A 16,193-nucleotide genomic window follows, 5' to 3' on the forward strand; every position below is an offset into this window, starting at 1 on the left:
ACATGGTTGGAGCCTGTTTGATGATAATGGGGTGCACGCTGTGCAGGTCTAGGTCAACGTAAGTCGCACAGGACAAACCCACAACCCACAACGGAGCTTCCTGCACTTGTTGCACACAATCAGACCAAAGCAGGAAGTACGAAAAGAAGAACCTTGAAAAAGTAACCTAAGTGGGAGATGTTCTGCTTTTTCCATGTTGCAGACTGTACAATGTTGGCATATCCCATGTTTTTATATGGCTTCAGAAGCAAGCCCAAGTATAGAGGTGGGCAGTGTTAGAAACTCAACTATATACCGTAATCTAGGCACCAAAACGCTCCTTAAACCAAGGTTACAGTTGCCAAGACAGAATGTCTAGTTGCCGTTTTTGGACAAGGTGGCTCTCAACTCTTATTTTTTCAAAGGATTGACTGGCTGTGATTGATTATCAGTTAAACACCTGGCTAGTTCAGATGACAACCTTGAGCTAGGTTAAGAACTTTGAGAACTTAAAGAAGAAAAGTCACTTGATACAGGAATCTGGAAGGTTGGCCTAATCCAGGCATGGCCAAACTTGACCCTCCAGCTGTTTTGGGACTACAATTCCCATCATCTCTGACCACTGTTAGCTAGGGATGATGGGAGTTGTAGTCCCAAAACAGCTGGAGGGCCAAGTTTGGCCATGCCTGGCCTAATCCTACCTCTTTTTCTTAAAGGTGACATGGACCATTCATAATGCAGGAATATTCTTCACGGAATAAAAGTTCACTAAAAACAGAATAAAACTTCAAACATTAAAAACTTCCCTAAACAGGGCTGCCTTCAGTTAATTCTTGATGTAATTAATGCAAATATTTTTTTCTTAAAGTCTTAACTACAAAAATGCTAGTACATCAAACAGTAATATCCCAACATCTTCTTTAAAAATCATTATTTTAAACCTTTTTGCTTGGTTTTGCGGCATGTTGTAAGGGCTGAAAGGTTGGAGATGGGAGTGGAGCTGAGAAAAGTCATTTGACGATTAGTAACTAAATCCCCAATGAAGAGGTAGATAATGGTGTGTCCTCCAGATGTTCTTGAACTCCCGCCCCTATCAGCCCCTGCGAACATGGCCAGTGGTGAAGGATGGTGGGAGTTAGTCCAACAATATCTGGAGTGCACAATGTTGGCTAACCCTGGTCTAATGGAGGAACTGCTAATGGACCTTGAGAGTACAGGCATCCCTCAACTTGTGTGTGCTCTACTCACTAGTGACCACTTTTATGCAGGCCCCTTTTCTCCTGCTCTGGAGGTAGGACATGAACCAACGGCTTCAAGTTACAAGAAAGGTGATTCCAACTAAACTTCAGGAAAAACTTTTGGACAGTAAGAGTAAGAGCTGTTCAATTGTGGAACGGTTTCGCTTCGGAGCTAGTGGACTCTCCTTCCTTGGAGGTTTATAAGCAGAGATTGGATGGCACCTGTCATGGACGCTTGAGATTCCTGCATTGTAGGGAGTTGGGCTACATGACCCTCAGGGTTCTTTCCAACTCTACAATTCTAAGCTTTTATTAAAGGTCCTTGCAGCATAATGCAATTTAGTTCCATATGATTAGGCAATTATAAATAAATGAGGCCTCCATGAGAATAATGCAGTCAGATAAACTGGTTTGTGCAGATCTTTTGGGGTAAGATACTTTGGTTATAATAACAGGCTACGTCCAACCAATCCTACTTAGTGCAGACGCTCCTTTTTCTTTGGCCCTCCACAGCCTCCCGACTGATGTAGTTAATGGTGTTCCCAGCTGAGGATATTCATTTCATGACTTTCCCCCATGAGTACTTCAGGAAGTGTGCTGGCCAGGGAGATTGTGGAGCCCTGTAGAAAAAGCAAGACAAGTATTTTTTTAAAGTGTTAAGAGAACACCCACACCTCTCAGCCACCTTGTAAACATTACTAAGGTAATCACCCGAAAGCCCCTAAAATTTTCACCAAAATTATCCCACCTATATGCCACTTTGGTAGGGTCTGTTTCTTATGAGGGAAAAATGGCTGAGGTGGGGGGACCAGTTAAATACCTCTGACTATAGCAAACAAAGGCTCTTGACTCCTGGGGTATCTGGGTTAAGATAGGGCTAGCTCTTGACTGGTCAACAACATGGTCCACTGTCAGTTGAATTTTGGCCAAAATGGTCAATTAATGGTGATTAATACCAGTAGCAAAGAAAGTTCTTGTATTTACTAATTGATGGCCTTGCAGAAAACTCCAAGCCTTCCGAGAAACTTTGCAGTGCGAACATGCCTTGACTCAGTGAATGCAGTGGTTCAGCAGTTGTGTCCTGTGTTAATATAATGGTTGCTTGTGTTATTTTGTCATGAAGCATGGTTCCTCCACTCTGTCTACATTAGAATTGCATGCAGTTGTAACACAATAACCAGCGTACGCTAGGCCATGTGGCTTATTTCAGAAGGAAGAAGTTAGAACTAGAATGCTCACTGACCCCCCCAAAGTCTGGCCCACCCAAACTCGGCCCTCCAGCTGTTTTGGGACTGCAATTCCCATCATCCCTAGCTAACAGGACCAGTGGTCAGGGATGATGGGAATTGTAGTCCCAAAACAGCTGGAGGGCCAAGTTTGGGGATGCCTGTTCTAAAGAATTGGTGGCACCTTGTGACCCAGACTTCTGGAGGGCTGATGAAAAGCTAGTTAGGATGACTAGTGACCCAGTGGAAAAGGGAGGCAACAATTTAAACAAAGACATTTCAAGGAACTCTTGACAATATTTGACCAGTCAACTTCACCTCCATTCTTGTAGACTGCTAGTTAGTTGTGTGTCTTCATCTACTCAAGTCAACTAACCAGGATCACTTGCTTTCCCCCTTTTCATGCAGGCTCTCTCTTGGAGCTTTCTTTGGGAAAATTTAAGAATGTGTTGCTGAACGAAACCATTCCAGCTGAAGCAGTGTTGAGGAATATTGACAGCAATGTGACTGTCATTATCTTTCAGATCCACACCCACCACAGGAATGTGACTATTTCCTTTGATAAGGTATCTGAATTACTGCTTATTAGCCCTTGCGATGTTTCAGTCACTATCAGGACTGGGTTAATGTTGGGGTTTCAACATCATGCCACAGCCCTCACTGTGGGAGCTGAGGTCTTTCACTCAGCACCTCGCGGGCTGGGGGCAATGCAGCTGGCCCCAGCCTGCTACTCAGTTTGGGACGGGCGGGGCGGAAAGGCTCCTGCCCCCACCACGCCATCCCTCCCCAAAGACGGACTAGGCAGCATGGAGCCTGTCAGGCTCTGTGTGTTTGACTGCCTTCGCCTGTGCAGGCGTGCTGCCGCTTTCCTCCTGGGGCAGGGGCGTAGCCAGGATCAAAACTAGGGGGGGGGGGCAAGCCATGGTCGTTCAGGGGCGGGGCCAAGGCACGGGAGGGGAGGGGCCACGAAGCAGGGATGGGGGCGGCAATCTCTCAGCTGGGGAGCCTGGGCTTCGCATTCCCCAACTGAGCAGCCATGGTCCTGGTCCTGCTCTCAAGCAAGCAGGAACACAATTAGGGCTCTCTCTGCTGGGGAGGGGGAGCCCTCTAACGGAGCCCCCACCCCACCAAGCAGTTTTAAGAAGCGGAGGGAGGAAGAAGCTCTAGCGCTCCTCACCAATGCAGATTGCTTCTCCCTCTGTGCTGGTACGCGGGGTAGACTGCCATGACGGCTTCACTCAGCAGTATATCACTGGTGAAACCGCTCCTGAGTCCCTGGCTGGAGCTTGTTTTTCCCTCCGCATGCTGGGCGCTGGTGGCAGAGGGACTCTGGAGTGGCGGCAGTTTAACCAGCGATATACTGCTGAGCGAAGCTGTCATCACAGCCTGCCCCTCATACCCGTCCTGGGTGATATATTTATATATCGCCCAGGCCTAGTCACTGATCTAATACTTGGTTCACTTGCATCTGGGATACCCAGCCTAAACTGGAATAACGGACACCTTGTGTGGACTGAGAGTGCCTAGGTAGGTTCAGTGGGATCTCATGAACCCTGATGCCCTTCAATTCCCGGTTGCTGTATCTGCAGAAACCCCAACATCCTTGTTTGCCTCTTGTCAAATATGCAGCAGCTGACAATTGGATTTAGTGATTGCTCTCAAAATGGGCAATTGGACATTACTCCAGCACCCTGCAATCTATGAGAGAATGCACAAAAATAAATTTAGCACGTTGCAGCTTTTAGAGGTACTCATTAATCTCTTTGCTTCTTAGAAACCTTCCAGCAACAACTCGGGAGCTGGGGCAGACAAAGGACTGGTTTCTATCCTTCGGCCTCAGCAGACAGTGTGTACGTGGTACTTGCAAGCTTTGGGTGCTGACCAGGTGTTGAGCACTGCTGTTACTTTCTCTTATGCTGAAAGAGGTAAGGCATATTATTTTTCCTGCAGTCAGGGTCAAAATGATTTGTGGCGTTCTCGAAGGCTATCCTGTCTGAGCTCCTGTGTGTAATACAAATTTTGTGCCTTCCAATCTTCCTACATAGAGGAGAGTGAAGGTTTGGGAAATCAAGCAGAAATGCAAAATGTCCTGTCTTGCTCTCTTTTCATCCCTTTAAAAAAATCCTCCTCCGTTGTATTTCTTCATCCAATTTTTTTCAGAGCTTTTAATTTTCTTGGCCTGTAGCTGTTTACTTCACTCCCCTCGCTTCTCAAGAACCTCCTGCAGACTTTGAGAACTCCACACTTTCTACCTTAGGTCACTTTGGGCTCCCTCTCAGAACCAGTTTTTAAGTGCAATCCTACTTCAAGTCATGGTTTTCCTTCACTTTTGAAGGAACCATGGCTTGGCCTGGCACATCTGTAATGCAGAACTGTCACGGGATTGTTGCGGCTACTCTAGAGTAACGACCCTCCGCATGCTTGTCTTTTAGCAGTTTTTATTTAGTGCAGTCTATTTACAGTGAGCTGGGTATGTACAACATGTCTGCTTAGTCCGACGCAGAATCCGGCACTGGACAGCCCCTGGACTGCCTCCAGCATAAGAGTCTTGGGACGGCAAATCTCTTTCCCCTCCTTCTCTTGCGTAATTCCGGAACCGGAGGAAAGGGTCTACGCTCCATGTTTTCCTTCTCCCCCCTTTCCCCCCTCTCTCTTCCTCCCTTCTGTGTCGCAGGGGCTCTCCCGTGCTGAGAGAGTCCCGGCCCTCTCTCTCCACTTCCTGACTAGACTCCTGAGCATCCTCGCTGTTATCGCTGCTTGGGGAGGGGCTGCTTCTGATGAGGGGAAGAGGATTCCTATATTCTCTTCCCCTTACAAGAACCGTGGGCTGGGGTGGGAGCGGAGAGATCACATGTTCATGAAGCTGGTTCTTGAGTTGCAAACCATTTTTTGCAGCCATTATGATTGCACCGGCTGAATAACAGCACTTTGTGCAACAGGAGCCTATTTACAAAGGCAGTGAACATAAGACTCAGTATCTTACTTTAACATCTGATTGAAAATGTGTTACTCCTTCTTATTGAAGTCATTTGACTCTTTCTATTTAGATCCAATCCCTGGAGGCTGCAACATGGAATTTAACTTGGAAATTGACCCCAATATTTATTTAGACTATAACTTGGCTGAGACACACATTAAATTTGCCCCAGCAAATCTAGGATATGTGAGGTATGGGTCTTCCTCTTAGATGGGTTATTGTGTTTCTAGACTTCCAAACAAAGTTGTTTTAGGTGAGTCTGCATCATAATCCTAAGGCATACCTGTTTTCTGCAGCCTGAAACGAAGAAATTAAGGTGGTTTCCAGAGCTAGACTAGCTATTTTTGTCCAGAGGACTGGCAGTTTGTAATCTATGATTTTTTAAAATCCTTCAGACACATTGGGGCAAACCAAGGCCGGTTCTTGCAGTCAGAAGGGGTGGGGGTAAGGAAGAATGTAGACTTCTAACTCTTACAAATACAGTCATACCTTGGTTTACAACCGCCTCGGTTTACAAACACCGTGGACCCATCTGGAACAGATTAATTCACTTTCCATTACTATCAATGGGAAAGTTCGCTTCAGGTTAAGTACGCTTCAGTTTAAATACAGACTTCCAGAACCAATTACACTCATACTTCGGGTTAAGTACGCTTCAGGTTGAGTACTCCACGGACCCGTCTGGAACGGATTAATCCACTTTCCATTACTTTCAATGGGAAAGTTCGCTTCAGGTTAAGTACGCTTCAGGTTAAGTACAGACTTCCAGAACCAATTGTGGTTGTAAACCGAGGTACCACTGTAAATGTAAAGGCAATGGCAGAAAATAGTAAACCTTGGAAGCAATTATATGTTCAGTCATATACAGTCATACCTCATGTAGCGTCTACTTCAGGTTGTGTGTTTTCGTGTTCCGTCCTGTGCCAACCTGGAAGTACTGGAACGGGTTACTTCTGAATTTCGCCGCATGCACAGAAGCACTAAAATGCACTTCATGAATGTGCAGAAGCACTAAATTGTGCTGTGCATATGCGCAGACACGGCACTTCAGTTTACATCAGTTCCGTGTTATGAACGGGCCTCCGGAACGGATCCTGTCCGTAATACGAGGTTCCACTGTACATAATAAAATAACAATTCTGGGTAGGCTTGCTTAAGCTTATTTTGCTTGTTTAATCAGGCCTACCCAGCCATGTAATCTTATTGTGTATATTTTTAATAGCACCTGTTTTCACTTATATTTTGATAATTCTTTAGGTTAACTTTTATAATTTGATTTTATCAACATTTTAAAATGACCCACATCTTGAAGCCTCTTTAATAATGGATCTGCAGTAGATGGGAAGGAAGAGGCCCCAGCTTAACATTTTGTAAAACAGAATTTCCCGGTTATTTACTGTGATTTGTAACTTTGGAGTTAGGTTTTTTGCCTGTGGATCACATTAAAATATATTAAACCGTTCTGCAATGTATGGGAGGGAAGCAGCGATTGGCACTACAAACTCTAGCACCAAAGCAAAGTGTGAAAATTAGCCTAACAAATTCAAACAAATATTCTCCCCTGCAATTTTCCAGAGGTACAAACCCGCCATTGTGTGATTTGGGCAGTAGCTCCAGGTGGCGACTATCTTATGAAGTCTATCAGTATTTCTTGCCAGAGAACGACTTGTCTGAAGCATCGTTTGTGAGCCACATGAGAAAGATGTCTGAAGTGCAAAGCATCAGAATGCATGGCACTAAAGTAAGTTGTGCGGTTTCGACGTATGAATGAATGGCGCTCTGCAGATCCTGTGGTGTGACTCTGCTAATTTCTTCAGTCCGTTTTGAATGAAGATTTCTCGAAGCTTTTTGTAGTCCCTGTTTGCGGTGAGCCCTTATTTCAATAATTCAGAGGGCTAAGAGGCAACATCCAACTTGTCTCTCAAACTTGAGGTGTGTGTGTGTGGGGAAATAACCAATCTCTTTTGTGCCCTTACTCTTTCTATGTCCTCCACAGATGATGACCTTAGTGAACCAAGACAAAACTGACTTGTACTTCTCCTCGCTTCCTGGACAAGGAGTAATCTATAATGTCATAGTAAAGGATCCACTGTGGAATACCTCTGCTGCATATGTGCCTGCTCATACATACATGTGTAGCCTTTCTGGCTCGGCGGATAACTGTTCCTCTCTGAGTAAGTCATTGGAATGTATCTGTCTCATCCTCCCAACTCAATGTACATGACATGTACATGACATGTACATGAGCTTCTGCTCCAGAGAAGCGGACACGGAGCAACGGATTCAAACTACAAGAAAGAAAATTCCACCTAAACATTAGGAAGAACTTCCTGACAGTAAGAGCTGTTCGGCAGTGGAATTTGCTGCCAAGGAGTGTGGTGGAGTCTCCTTCTTTGGAGGTCTTTAAGCAGAGGCTTGACAGCCATCTGTCAGGAATGCTTTGATGGTGTTTCCTGCTTGGCAGGGGGTTGGACTGGATGGCCCTTGTGGTCTCTTCCAACTCTATGATTCTATGATTCTATCTATGATTCTATGATTCTATGACATGGTAGTCATTCCTTGGATGAAAGTTTAATGGCATGTCATGAAATGTTCTTTTCTCCTGTAGAAAGACTCGCCACCAAAATATTTTTCACTGTGCTTGCTGTCCTTGGCCTCTTCATCTGTTTTCATGGACACAGATTCTGGAAAACAGGTACAGTCATACCTTTGTAGCCTTATCAGCTACTAAGGGTCCTTTAAGTTAAGCCCAGGCAGGACAGAGATAGCCAATAATGACACCGGGGGTTGAATCCAGAGAAAGAGTTTAATTCTTAATTAATTAAGAGACTCTTGGTCGTTAAGCCTCACGACAAGAGCAAAGAAACACAAATTGCAAAGCTTCTTATACACTTCTTGGGCTCCTTTCCCCCTCCTCTGTAAATGTGCGGACGCAAGGGGGTCACAAGTACATATAAGGATCTTCCTGTGCCCGGTCCTGTGCATAATAAACACATGCTGACTCATGCTACCCCGGTAGCATCTTCCAGCAGCCTTGAATGTCTGTTCTGTGCGTCAGGCTGATAGTGTCAGACAAGGCAGTCATCCGGCCTTGATAGCTTAGCAGGGCATTCTGTCTGGCTTACCCTTTGGCACACAGAGAGAGGCAAAGGAAAAAAAAAGCATTTTAAGCAAGACATCCCAGGGAGGCTAAGCCATACACTCACAATTATACAATGCAGGCAATGCAAACCATAGGATCAGAATTAACTCAATAATACAATTGGCAATTCTCTCCCTACACCTTGGGTTACAGACTCTTCAGGTTGTACATTTTCAGGTTGCGCACCACGCTGAACCCAAAAGTACCGGAATGGGTTACGTGGGTTTCAGTGCTCGCGCATGCGCAGAAGCACCAAATCGCGACCCACACGTGCGCAGATACAGTGCTGCAGGTTGCGAATGCTGCGGGTTGCGAACGTGCCCTCCGCACGGATTACGTTCGCAACCCGAGCGTCCACTGTACTGATTAGGGAGAGAGGGTGTGTCTTACAAATTCTTGGTTCCCAGCACAATGGCATTTTCCCTGTTCTGATCCCTGCAGGTTAGTTTAATTGATGAGCTCCATTACGATGTGCTGTTTTTTATATTTTGTTGGAAGCTGCCCTGAGTGGCTGGGGCAACCCATTCAGATGGGCAGGATACAAGTAATAATAATTAATAATAATAATAATAATAGCATTATCAGCATTATCAGTATTATTATTACAAAAATAGAGAGCAGTGTGCCCTAAATATAGATTGCAGAGGAAACACTGATCCCCCTTCCCCAATTATAATAGAAAGCCTACTTAATTCAGGTATCTGGTTTAAGGTATCTGTTTTTGGGCAAACCACAGTCCCTTTCCCTGGCCCTGATACTGTATATCAGCGTTTCTCAACCGGTGTTCCGCGGCACACTACTGTGCCGCGAGACACTGGCTGCTGTGCCGCGACGAGAAGGGCGATTTGCATTGTCACGTCGCTGACCCGCCAGAAAGGACAATGCAAATCGCCCTTATCGTCTGCCCGCCTGGGGTCTGTGCGTGCCGTAATTTAAAAGAAACAACAGCAAGAGCTCAAGAATTTGAAAATTCCCGCGACGGCTGTGATTTGTTCTCGCGAGAGGTCAGCCTTCCCCCTCCCTCCTCCCCCCCACACCCCGTTCGCTTCCAGCCTGCCGATGAGTGATTGCGGGTGGGGGGGAGGAAGAGGACGACGACGGAGAGGCTGCTGCTGCTGCGCAGACAGACATTGAGCGAGAGCGCGCGCAGCGACCGGCGACTGAGCAGGCCCGGCGTAGAGAGCCCGCCCAAGGAGGTGCGCACGTTCGCCGGCCTTCCCCAACCGCTGTGGCGGGTGCGACAGAGGGAGAGAGATGTCGCCTTTCTGACGGGAGGCCGAGTGGCGTGGTGGCGGAGGCGGCGACACCCGCCTGAGCAGCAGGTACCGCTTGCGAAGAAGGAGGCCGGCAGGTGGCTAGGCGGGAGGAGCGAGCGAGCGAGGGCGGGTAGGCAGGCGGGCGGCGGACCAGGCTTGTAGGCCCGGTTTTGGGCCGGGCGGCCTGAGGCGAGCCACCCCCAGGCTGCTTATGACGTGTCCCCGCTCGCTCCGCAGGCTCTGCGCCTGGTGGGTCCGCCTGGCTACCGCGCAGCAGTTCTTCAGTGGCATGCTTTATGTGTCTCCCCTCCAAACTAAACTAAATATCGGGCGGCACAGAGTTGGTGTGCCGCGGGATTTTTTTTCATAGAACAAGTGTGCCGTGGCCCAAAAAAGGTTGAGAAACACTGCTGTATATGAGGGGCATGGGAAAGTTCAAGTTGTTGGTAAAAGTAAGAAGAATGCAAGAACTCTTAATTTGCATCTCTGGCTTGATTGCAAAGCAATTTAAGCCAGGTTGCAAAGGACAACTTGAGCGTGAACTCACCTTGTGCTTCTAATTCTTTCCTTTGACATTCTATCACATGACACCAGGTCATTGACAGGTGGGTGGGGCCACCCAGCTGTTGAACTGTCCTGTTAGGGTGGGAGAGTTCAGGGTTCAGCTCAGCAAACAAGTCTTCCTCCCCACCCATTTTAGAAAGACTGAAAGAGAATTATATACTCCAAGTCACTAATCTGTGGTGATTTGGTCAAAGGCCACCCCAGAGCTAGAAGATACAGGTAGCCTCTTTTATGGAAGGCAATTCTGCAGTGTCTCTACATCAGGAATGATCAAATGATCAGTTACAACCCAGTGTGTGTGTGTGTGTGTGTGTATGTGTGTGGACTGTTGCCTTGAAAAAAACGGTGAAATCACATAGCTGCAGGAATACATTGGTGTTGCAGAATGGCTCTTGCTAGTTCCATTGTCTCAAAAAGGGTTCACTGGCTCATTCAAGGACATGACAGTGAGTTTTATCAGTTGCTTGAGTCCCTGTACTTATAGGTGTCATGGCAGTAAAGGTTACATGCCCAGGTTGTGGGGTGGTGAACTTGTAGGACTCTTTTAAATCCAAATGGACTCTTCTCATTCAAAAACCGGAAAATACTGTTTTAAAATATATATTTATATTACGCAATTTCCCCTCTTAGATTTATTCTTCATGGGCTTCATCTTTACGGCATTCTTTTTCTTCATAACCGTTTCGAGAACATCTGCTCTCAGTTATGATGGTAAGCAGAGAGATGTACGGATTTATTAATTAATACCTTGGAAATGTTTGTTTGAAGACTAGCATTAGAACATAGGTGCTCTTGTTAATATCAGCTGGCCAGATTGATGCTGTGTATGTTTCTGGTTTCACCTCACTCCTGAATTACTAAACAGTGACTAAGGAAGACTTTTCAAATAATACTGAAATGTGCAGTACAGTGCAAGACTAAGATTTAAGGATGCATTAGAATCAACAGAAATGACACTTGTTTTTTCCTTAAGCTGCTACTAATATTTGTGCTGGGAGAAAGCAAAGTCCACATTACATCTATAAATCTGTCAGCATTTCTTTCAGTTCAAGTTTGGAGCTGCAGGAGTTTGAGTCCATAAGCCATGGCTGTGTGTATTCTTCAGTTCCATTGCCCTACAGAAACAGCATGGCACATGCAAGTTCAGAACTCAGTTTCCTGAATATTTTGACTCTCACTTAAAAAAAAAAATCTCAAAACAAAATAAATGGTTAAGTTATTATTTTCTTTGCTTTGGTAATGATTCAGTATGTTGCATAACTTTTTGCCCTTTGCCACGACGAGCAAAACAAAAATAAATCCTGGAAAGAAGATAAAGTGTAATAAACTATGCAGAAAGATACAACCAAGATTTATTTCCATATTTTGTAGCAGAATTCTGCATATTGATACCAAATGAATTGTGTTAGCATAACAGATGCACAGTTCTTTATAGAGGCTGGTAATTTTTTATGCTAGTAATTTCAGAATCCTATTTGACAATCTCATATAGCCAGTTGAAAAATTCAGGCAAATGTAAATCCCATTGTTGCCTTGAAAAATTTATATTTATTTCTTGATTAATGAGAGGACCACAGGTAGTCATGGAATAAGTAGCTAAAACTACATGTTACATTCATAATTGTTTAGCTGTTCTTATTTTATCTGGAAGCTGCCTTGAGTCCCTGTCAGGGAAAAAGACAAGATATAAATAAACACCACCACCACCACTACTGCTACTACTACGACTACTACTACTACTAGTACTAGTACTACTACTGTTATTACTACTATTTCTGTTACTCTTATTTCTAGTGCGGTGTAGCTTCTGATTTCCATGAATGATGCAGCACTGCTGTGGTTACTCAAAATGTTACTTGGGCAATAAGGGGTCCAGCCAATCATGGTTAATCCGCAACCCTTTAATTTCACTTTTCTTTTTAAACCACTATGGAGGACAAAATAAAGAAATTCCTTCCAGAGCTTTCTTCAGATGCACACGAAAGCTCATACCAAAATAAAAAACTTAGTTGGTCTTTAAGGTGCTGCTGGAAGGAATTTTTTTATTTTGTTTTTATTTTGTTCTGACTACGTCAGACCAACACGGCTACCCACCTGTATCCAGTATGGAGGAGCCCAACATGCAGCAGAAGTCATCTTGATTAGCAGAACAAAGTCTTTTAGGACCCCAGAGGCTGGTCCACAAAAATGTAGACCATAATTAATATGTTAGTCTTTCTAACATTCTCTAACACTCCTGGTTTGTTATGTCAACCAACTGGCATAGCTACCTTTCTGGGAACGTGTTAGCGTGGATTTTAAAGAAATCAAGGTGCATTTGCACACGAGTGGGTGATGTTGGAGAAACAAACCTCACTTTCCCCTTTTCTTCTTCTCCTTCCTTACCACCCCCTTCCTTGGTCACCCCAGTCAATCTTGGTCTTACTGCAGTAGCTGGAGTTGTTGGAGGTCTCCTCTTGGTCGCTTACTGGTGGCGATTTGGCTCTGTGATCCTCTGTATGTTGATTGTGGGGCTAGTGCTAGGCTTCCTTGTCGCATCTACAGTTTTCTTCACTCCAATAGGTATGTCACATAGTTATGATTCCTATGAAATGTGAATATTCTTTGTTACTTTATGAAGTTTTGTGTTGCGATTACTCTTGCTGTCTTTTGCTTTCCACTGATTTAGGTCTGAAGAGAAGGGCACTACCAGTTGCACTTCTGGGAGCAAAAATATTGTATTAAAACAGAGAGTGTTGCCAATTTAATTTCTACCCTTTTCAAAAATATATATGCTACCTTTCAGGGCAAAACCTTCCCAAGGTGGCTTACATCAAAACTAACCTGTATGTCATAGTGGCAGAACTGCTACATAAAAATAAGCTACACTCAAAGTATTCCGTATTATTTACAATGGGCTTGTGTAAGAATGGCCATATTCTATATATATATTTCTAAATGTGACAAATCTTGTGTTGGTTATCTAATAGGAGTTCAGATATATTTCAGCAAATGTTTTGCCAAGAATCCACTTTGAGGAAAGTATTGCGGCCAACATTTGGCAATTAGTTTGCTCCTCAGTCATCCCTTTAAATACAATTACTTCTCTCAAAATCACGGGCTAGAGATATTGGCCTCCAGATGCCTATTGCAAAGATACTTCCCTATGTGGGCACGGCTTTGAACATTGATAAATGACTTTGAATGCATTTATAAATGACCTGGAATTGCCTTTAACTCACATTAATATGATGCCCTTCACACACTTCTAGGTCAGAAGGGTTTCCTTTCTGACAGATAAATAACCACCCAGATCTGCTTTTTAAAAAGGTACAGTGGTACCTTGCAAGACGAAATTAATTCGTTCCACGAGTCATTTTGTATTGCGAAAATTTCGTCTTGCGAATCGCGGTTTCCCATAGGAATGCATTGAAATTTAATTAATGCGTTCCTATGGGCAAAGAGAAAGCTCTCCTTTCAATGAAATGGCACCATAGCAAAGCAGCTTAAGGCGCAATCCAGCGCTCACAAACCCCGACTCACCCGCCGAGCCCAGGAGCAGCCACAGCAGCCACATTGCCCCCAAGTGCCACGGCCGCTCCGGAAGTTTTAAGGCTCTGGGGAGGGGGAAGCAGGAGGAGGGCCATGGAGAGGCTCCCTCCCTCCTTCCCCAGCAGCCGGACCCTCGCGCCCAACCAGACAGACAGCCCGTTCTCACGCACGCAGGCAGGCTGTCTGTCTGGCCGTCCTCTCCCGTTCGCGCGCAGGCTTCTTAAGCTCAGAGTGAGGGGGGATCCGGCTGCTGCTCGGCTGCCGGCGGCTGTTTCGGTGCGCCGCCGCCAATTACCATGTCCCTGCGGAAGCGCAAGGCGGGCGGGCTCCCCGGAGGAGGCTGGGTCTGACTTTCTCCTCCTCGCGGCGCCCTGCCTCATCTTGCGGCGTTTTCTATGGCACGGCCATAGAAAACTTCGTCTTGAGAGTCTGCCCAAAAATCGCGAAACGTTTTCGTCTTTCGATTTTCCCGTGCCGCGAGGCGTTCATCTAGCGAGGTACCACTGTATATGCAATTTTATCATGTTTTGAGCTTTTAATTTTGTAATTGGTGTTATTGTCTTGATACTGGTCATTGACTGTAATAAAATGACTTGACCTGACCTTCACAGGAGACTATAAAGTTTTCCAAGATGATGCAGTTTTCTGGGTGACCTTCTGTTGCATTGCCTTGATAGTCCCAATAGTTTTTGTTGGCTCCCCCAGAGTTGTAAGTACCTTATTTTATTTTTTCAGTTCCTGTACATTTTGGAGTGATGGTGGACAGAATGCTGTAACTAAACTTTCCCCCTTTTGGACATAGTTGTGAAAAACCAGTGCTTGCTTACTCCCTCTCATTTACATTCTGTTATGCATACTTCACATATCCAGGGAGCCAAGCTTTTGATATAAGAATTCCTGTTTCGTTATGTTTTCTTTCCCCCATCCACCCACACAATTCCCACATCCCAGCTTTGTTTGTTTTAATTTTTTATTGCTGTAATTGTTCACTCCTCCAGGTGTACCTTACAGTAGAAAGGCAGTTTCTGTTAATAATGACCCATCCTTGGTGAATTGCATCAGCTCAGCCTGGCTACATTTTGGCTCTGCTTCACTGCATTTCTAATACAAAACAAGCAGCATGCAAGGGCACAAGATTCAATCAAGTTTCAATCAAGTATTATTAATCCAAAAAGAAAACAATAAGAGAACCATATACAAGTGCTGACACAGAAGCCAAAACCAAACGTCAAGCAGATAACATATACAAATAAATACCGAAAGGCAAACCAGTCTTTATGGTCTTTGAGGCTATATAGCGGTCAGCAAAGTGGCAGCAGGTCGAACGAAGTGTCAGTGATAGGCTGCCGGCGTTTTTCGCCTGTTTCTCCCATATGACGGGCTTCTTCAGTAGTTTCTCCTTCTGCTTTCAGTTATGTTTAGTGCATTCAAATTCGTATGAAACCACTTATCTTGGCTTAGGCCACAATGCTCAAGTTCTTTTTCAAAAGGTTCTCTCATTTACATATTCAATTTCTTATATTCAGAGTTTTCTTAGTTTGAGCATGTATTGACTAACTTTTTCTTCTGTATGCCTGCATGAGCTACAGTGGAACCTTCAGTAGTTTTCCCTTATGAAAGCTATGCTCTAAACCCCCCCCCCTACAAAACAGTAATTTGGGGATAGGGAATTTGTAGCTGTCCAGATGATGCTTTGCAATCTTCTGCCTTCATAGATAGTGGCCAACCTCTTTTCAAAGGCATTCACAATCTGTTATTTCTCCTTAGCTGAACATCTTGACATGTGGTATAATAGGATCCTACACCATAGTCTTGGCTACAGCATGTTACTTGTACACAAGCCTCTCTTACATTAGCATAGACCTGCTCCGGAGGATTCTAGATGAAAACTTCAAAAGAGCTCTCACCAATGTGCCCTTTCAGCGTAACGGTAAGTGTGTCTTCAGATGATTGAGTTCCTTGATTGGAGGCTTGCCATTGAGAACCTCAGAAGAGAAGTTTGTAGCAACCATGAATGTTTCAAAAAAGCTTGCAGGCTCATGTTAAAGTAGTGCAGCGTTTCTCAACCACTGTTCCGCGAGACACTAGTGTGCCGCGAGACGCTGGCTGGTGTGCCGCGACGTGCGGCAACGAGAAGGGCGATTTGCATTGTCATGTGCCTGGCGGCCGCCAATAAACAACGCTAACCCACCGGAAAGCAATATTTCTCCTCCTCTTTCCCAAAGCTCAGTGCAAACGAGCCTGGCGGCCGCCAATAACCAAAGCTGACCCGCCGGAAAG

At 45.0% G+C, this 16,193-nt stretch overlaps 1 protein-coding gene across 3 annotated transcripts in view; it reads left to right on the top strand.

The window, feature by feature from the left end:
• Positions 1-16,193, top strand: part of TM7SF3 (transmembrane 7 superfamily member 3) — a 29,462-nt gene that overhangs the window by 10,526 nt on the left and 2,743 nt on the right. For 2 of the 3 annotated variants that reach the window (XM_035127841.3, XM_060279474.2), the window contains 10 exons: positions 2,852-3,009; positions 4,218-4,368; positions 5,491-5,611; positions 6,996-7,161; positions 7,417-7,594; positions 8,029-8,115; positions 11,013-11,093; positions 12,792-12,944; positions 14,525-14,622; positions 15,681-15,843. In XM_035127841.3, the coding sequence (XP_034983732.3) occupies positions 2,852-3,009; positions 4,218-4,368; positions 5,491-5,611; positions 6,996-7,161; positions 7,417-7,594; positions 8,029-8,115; positions 11,013-11,093; positions 12,792-12,944; positions 14,525-14,622; positions 15,681-15,843 (1,356 nt within the window). Of the gene's footprint in view, positions 1-162; positions 266-2,851; positions 3,010-4,217; positions 4,369-5,490; positions 5,612-6,995; positions 7,162-7,416; positions 7,595-8,028; positions 8,116-11,012; positions 11,094-12,791; positions 12,945-14,524; positions 14,623-15,680; positions 15,844-16,193 lie in introns of those variants that run through there. The other variant, XM_088676800.1, reaches the window with a different exon arrangement.

This window comes from Zootoca vivipara, chromosome 9 (genome assembly GCF_965207765.1).
Source record: "Zootoca vivipara chromosome 9, rZooViv2.hap1.1, whole genome shotgun sequence".
NCBI lineage: Eukaryota > Metazoa > Chordata > Lepidosauria > Squamata > Lacertidae > Zootoca > Zootoca vivipara.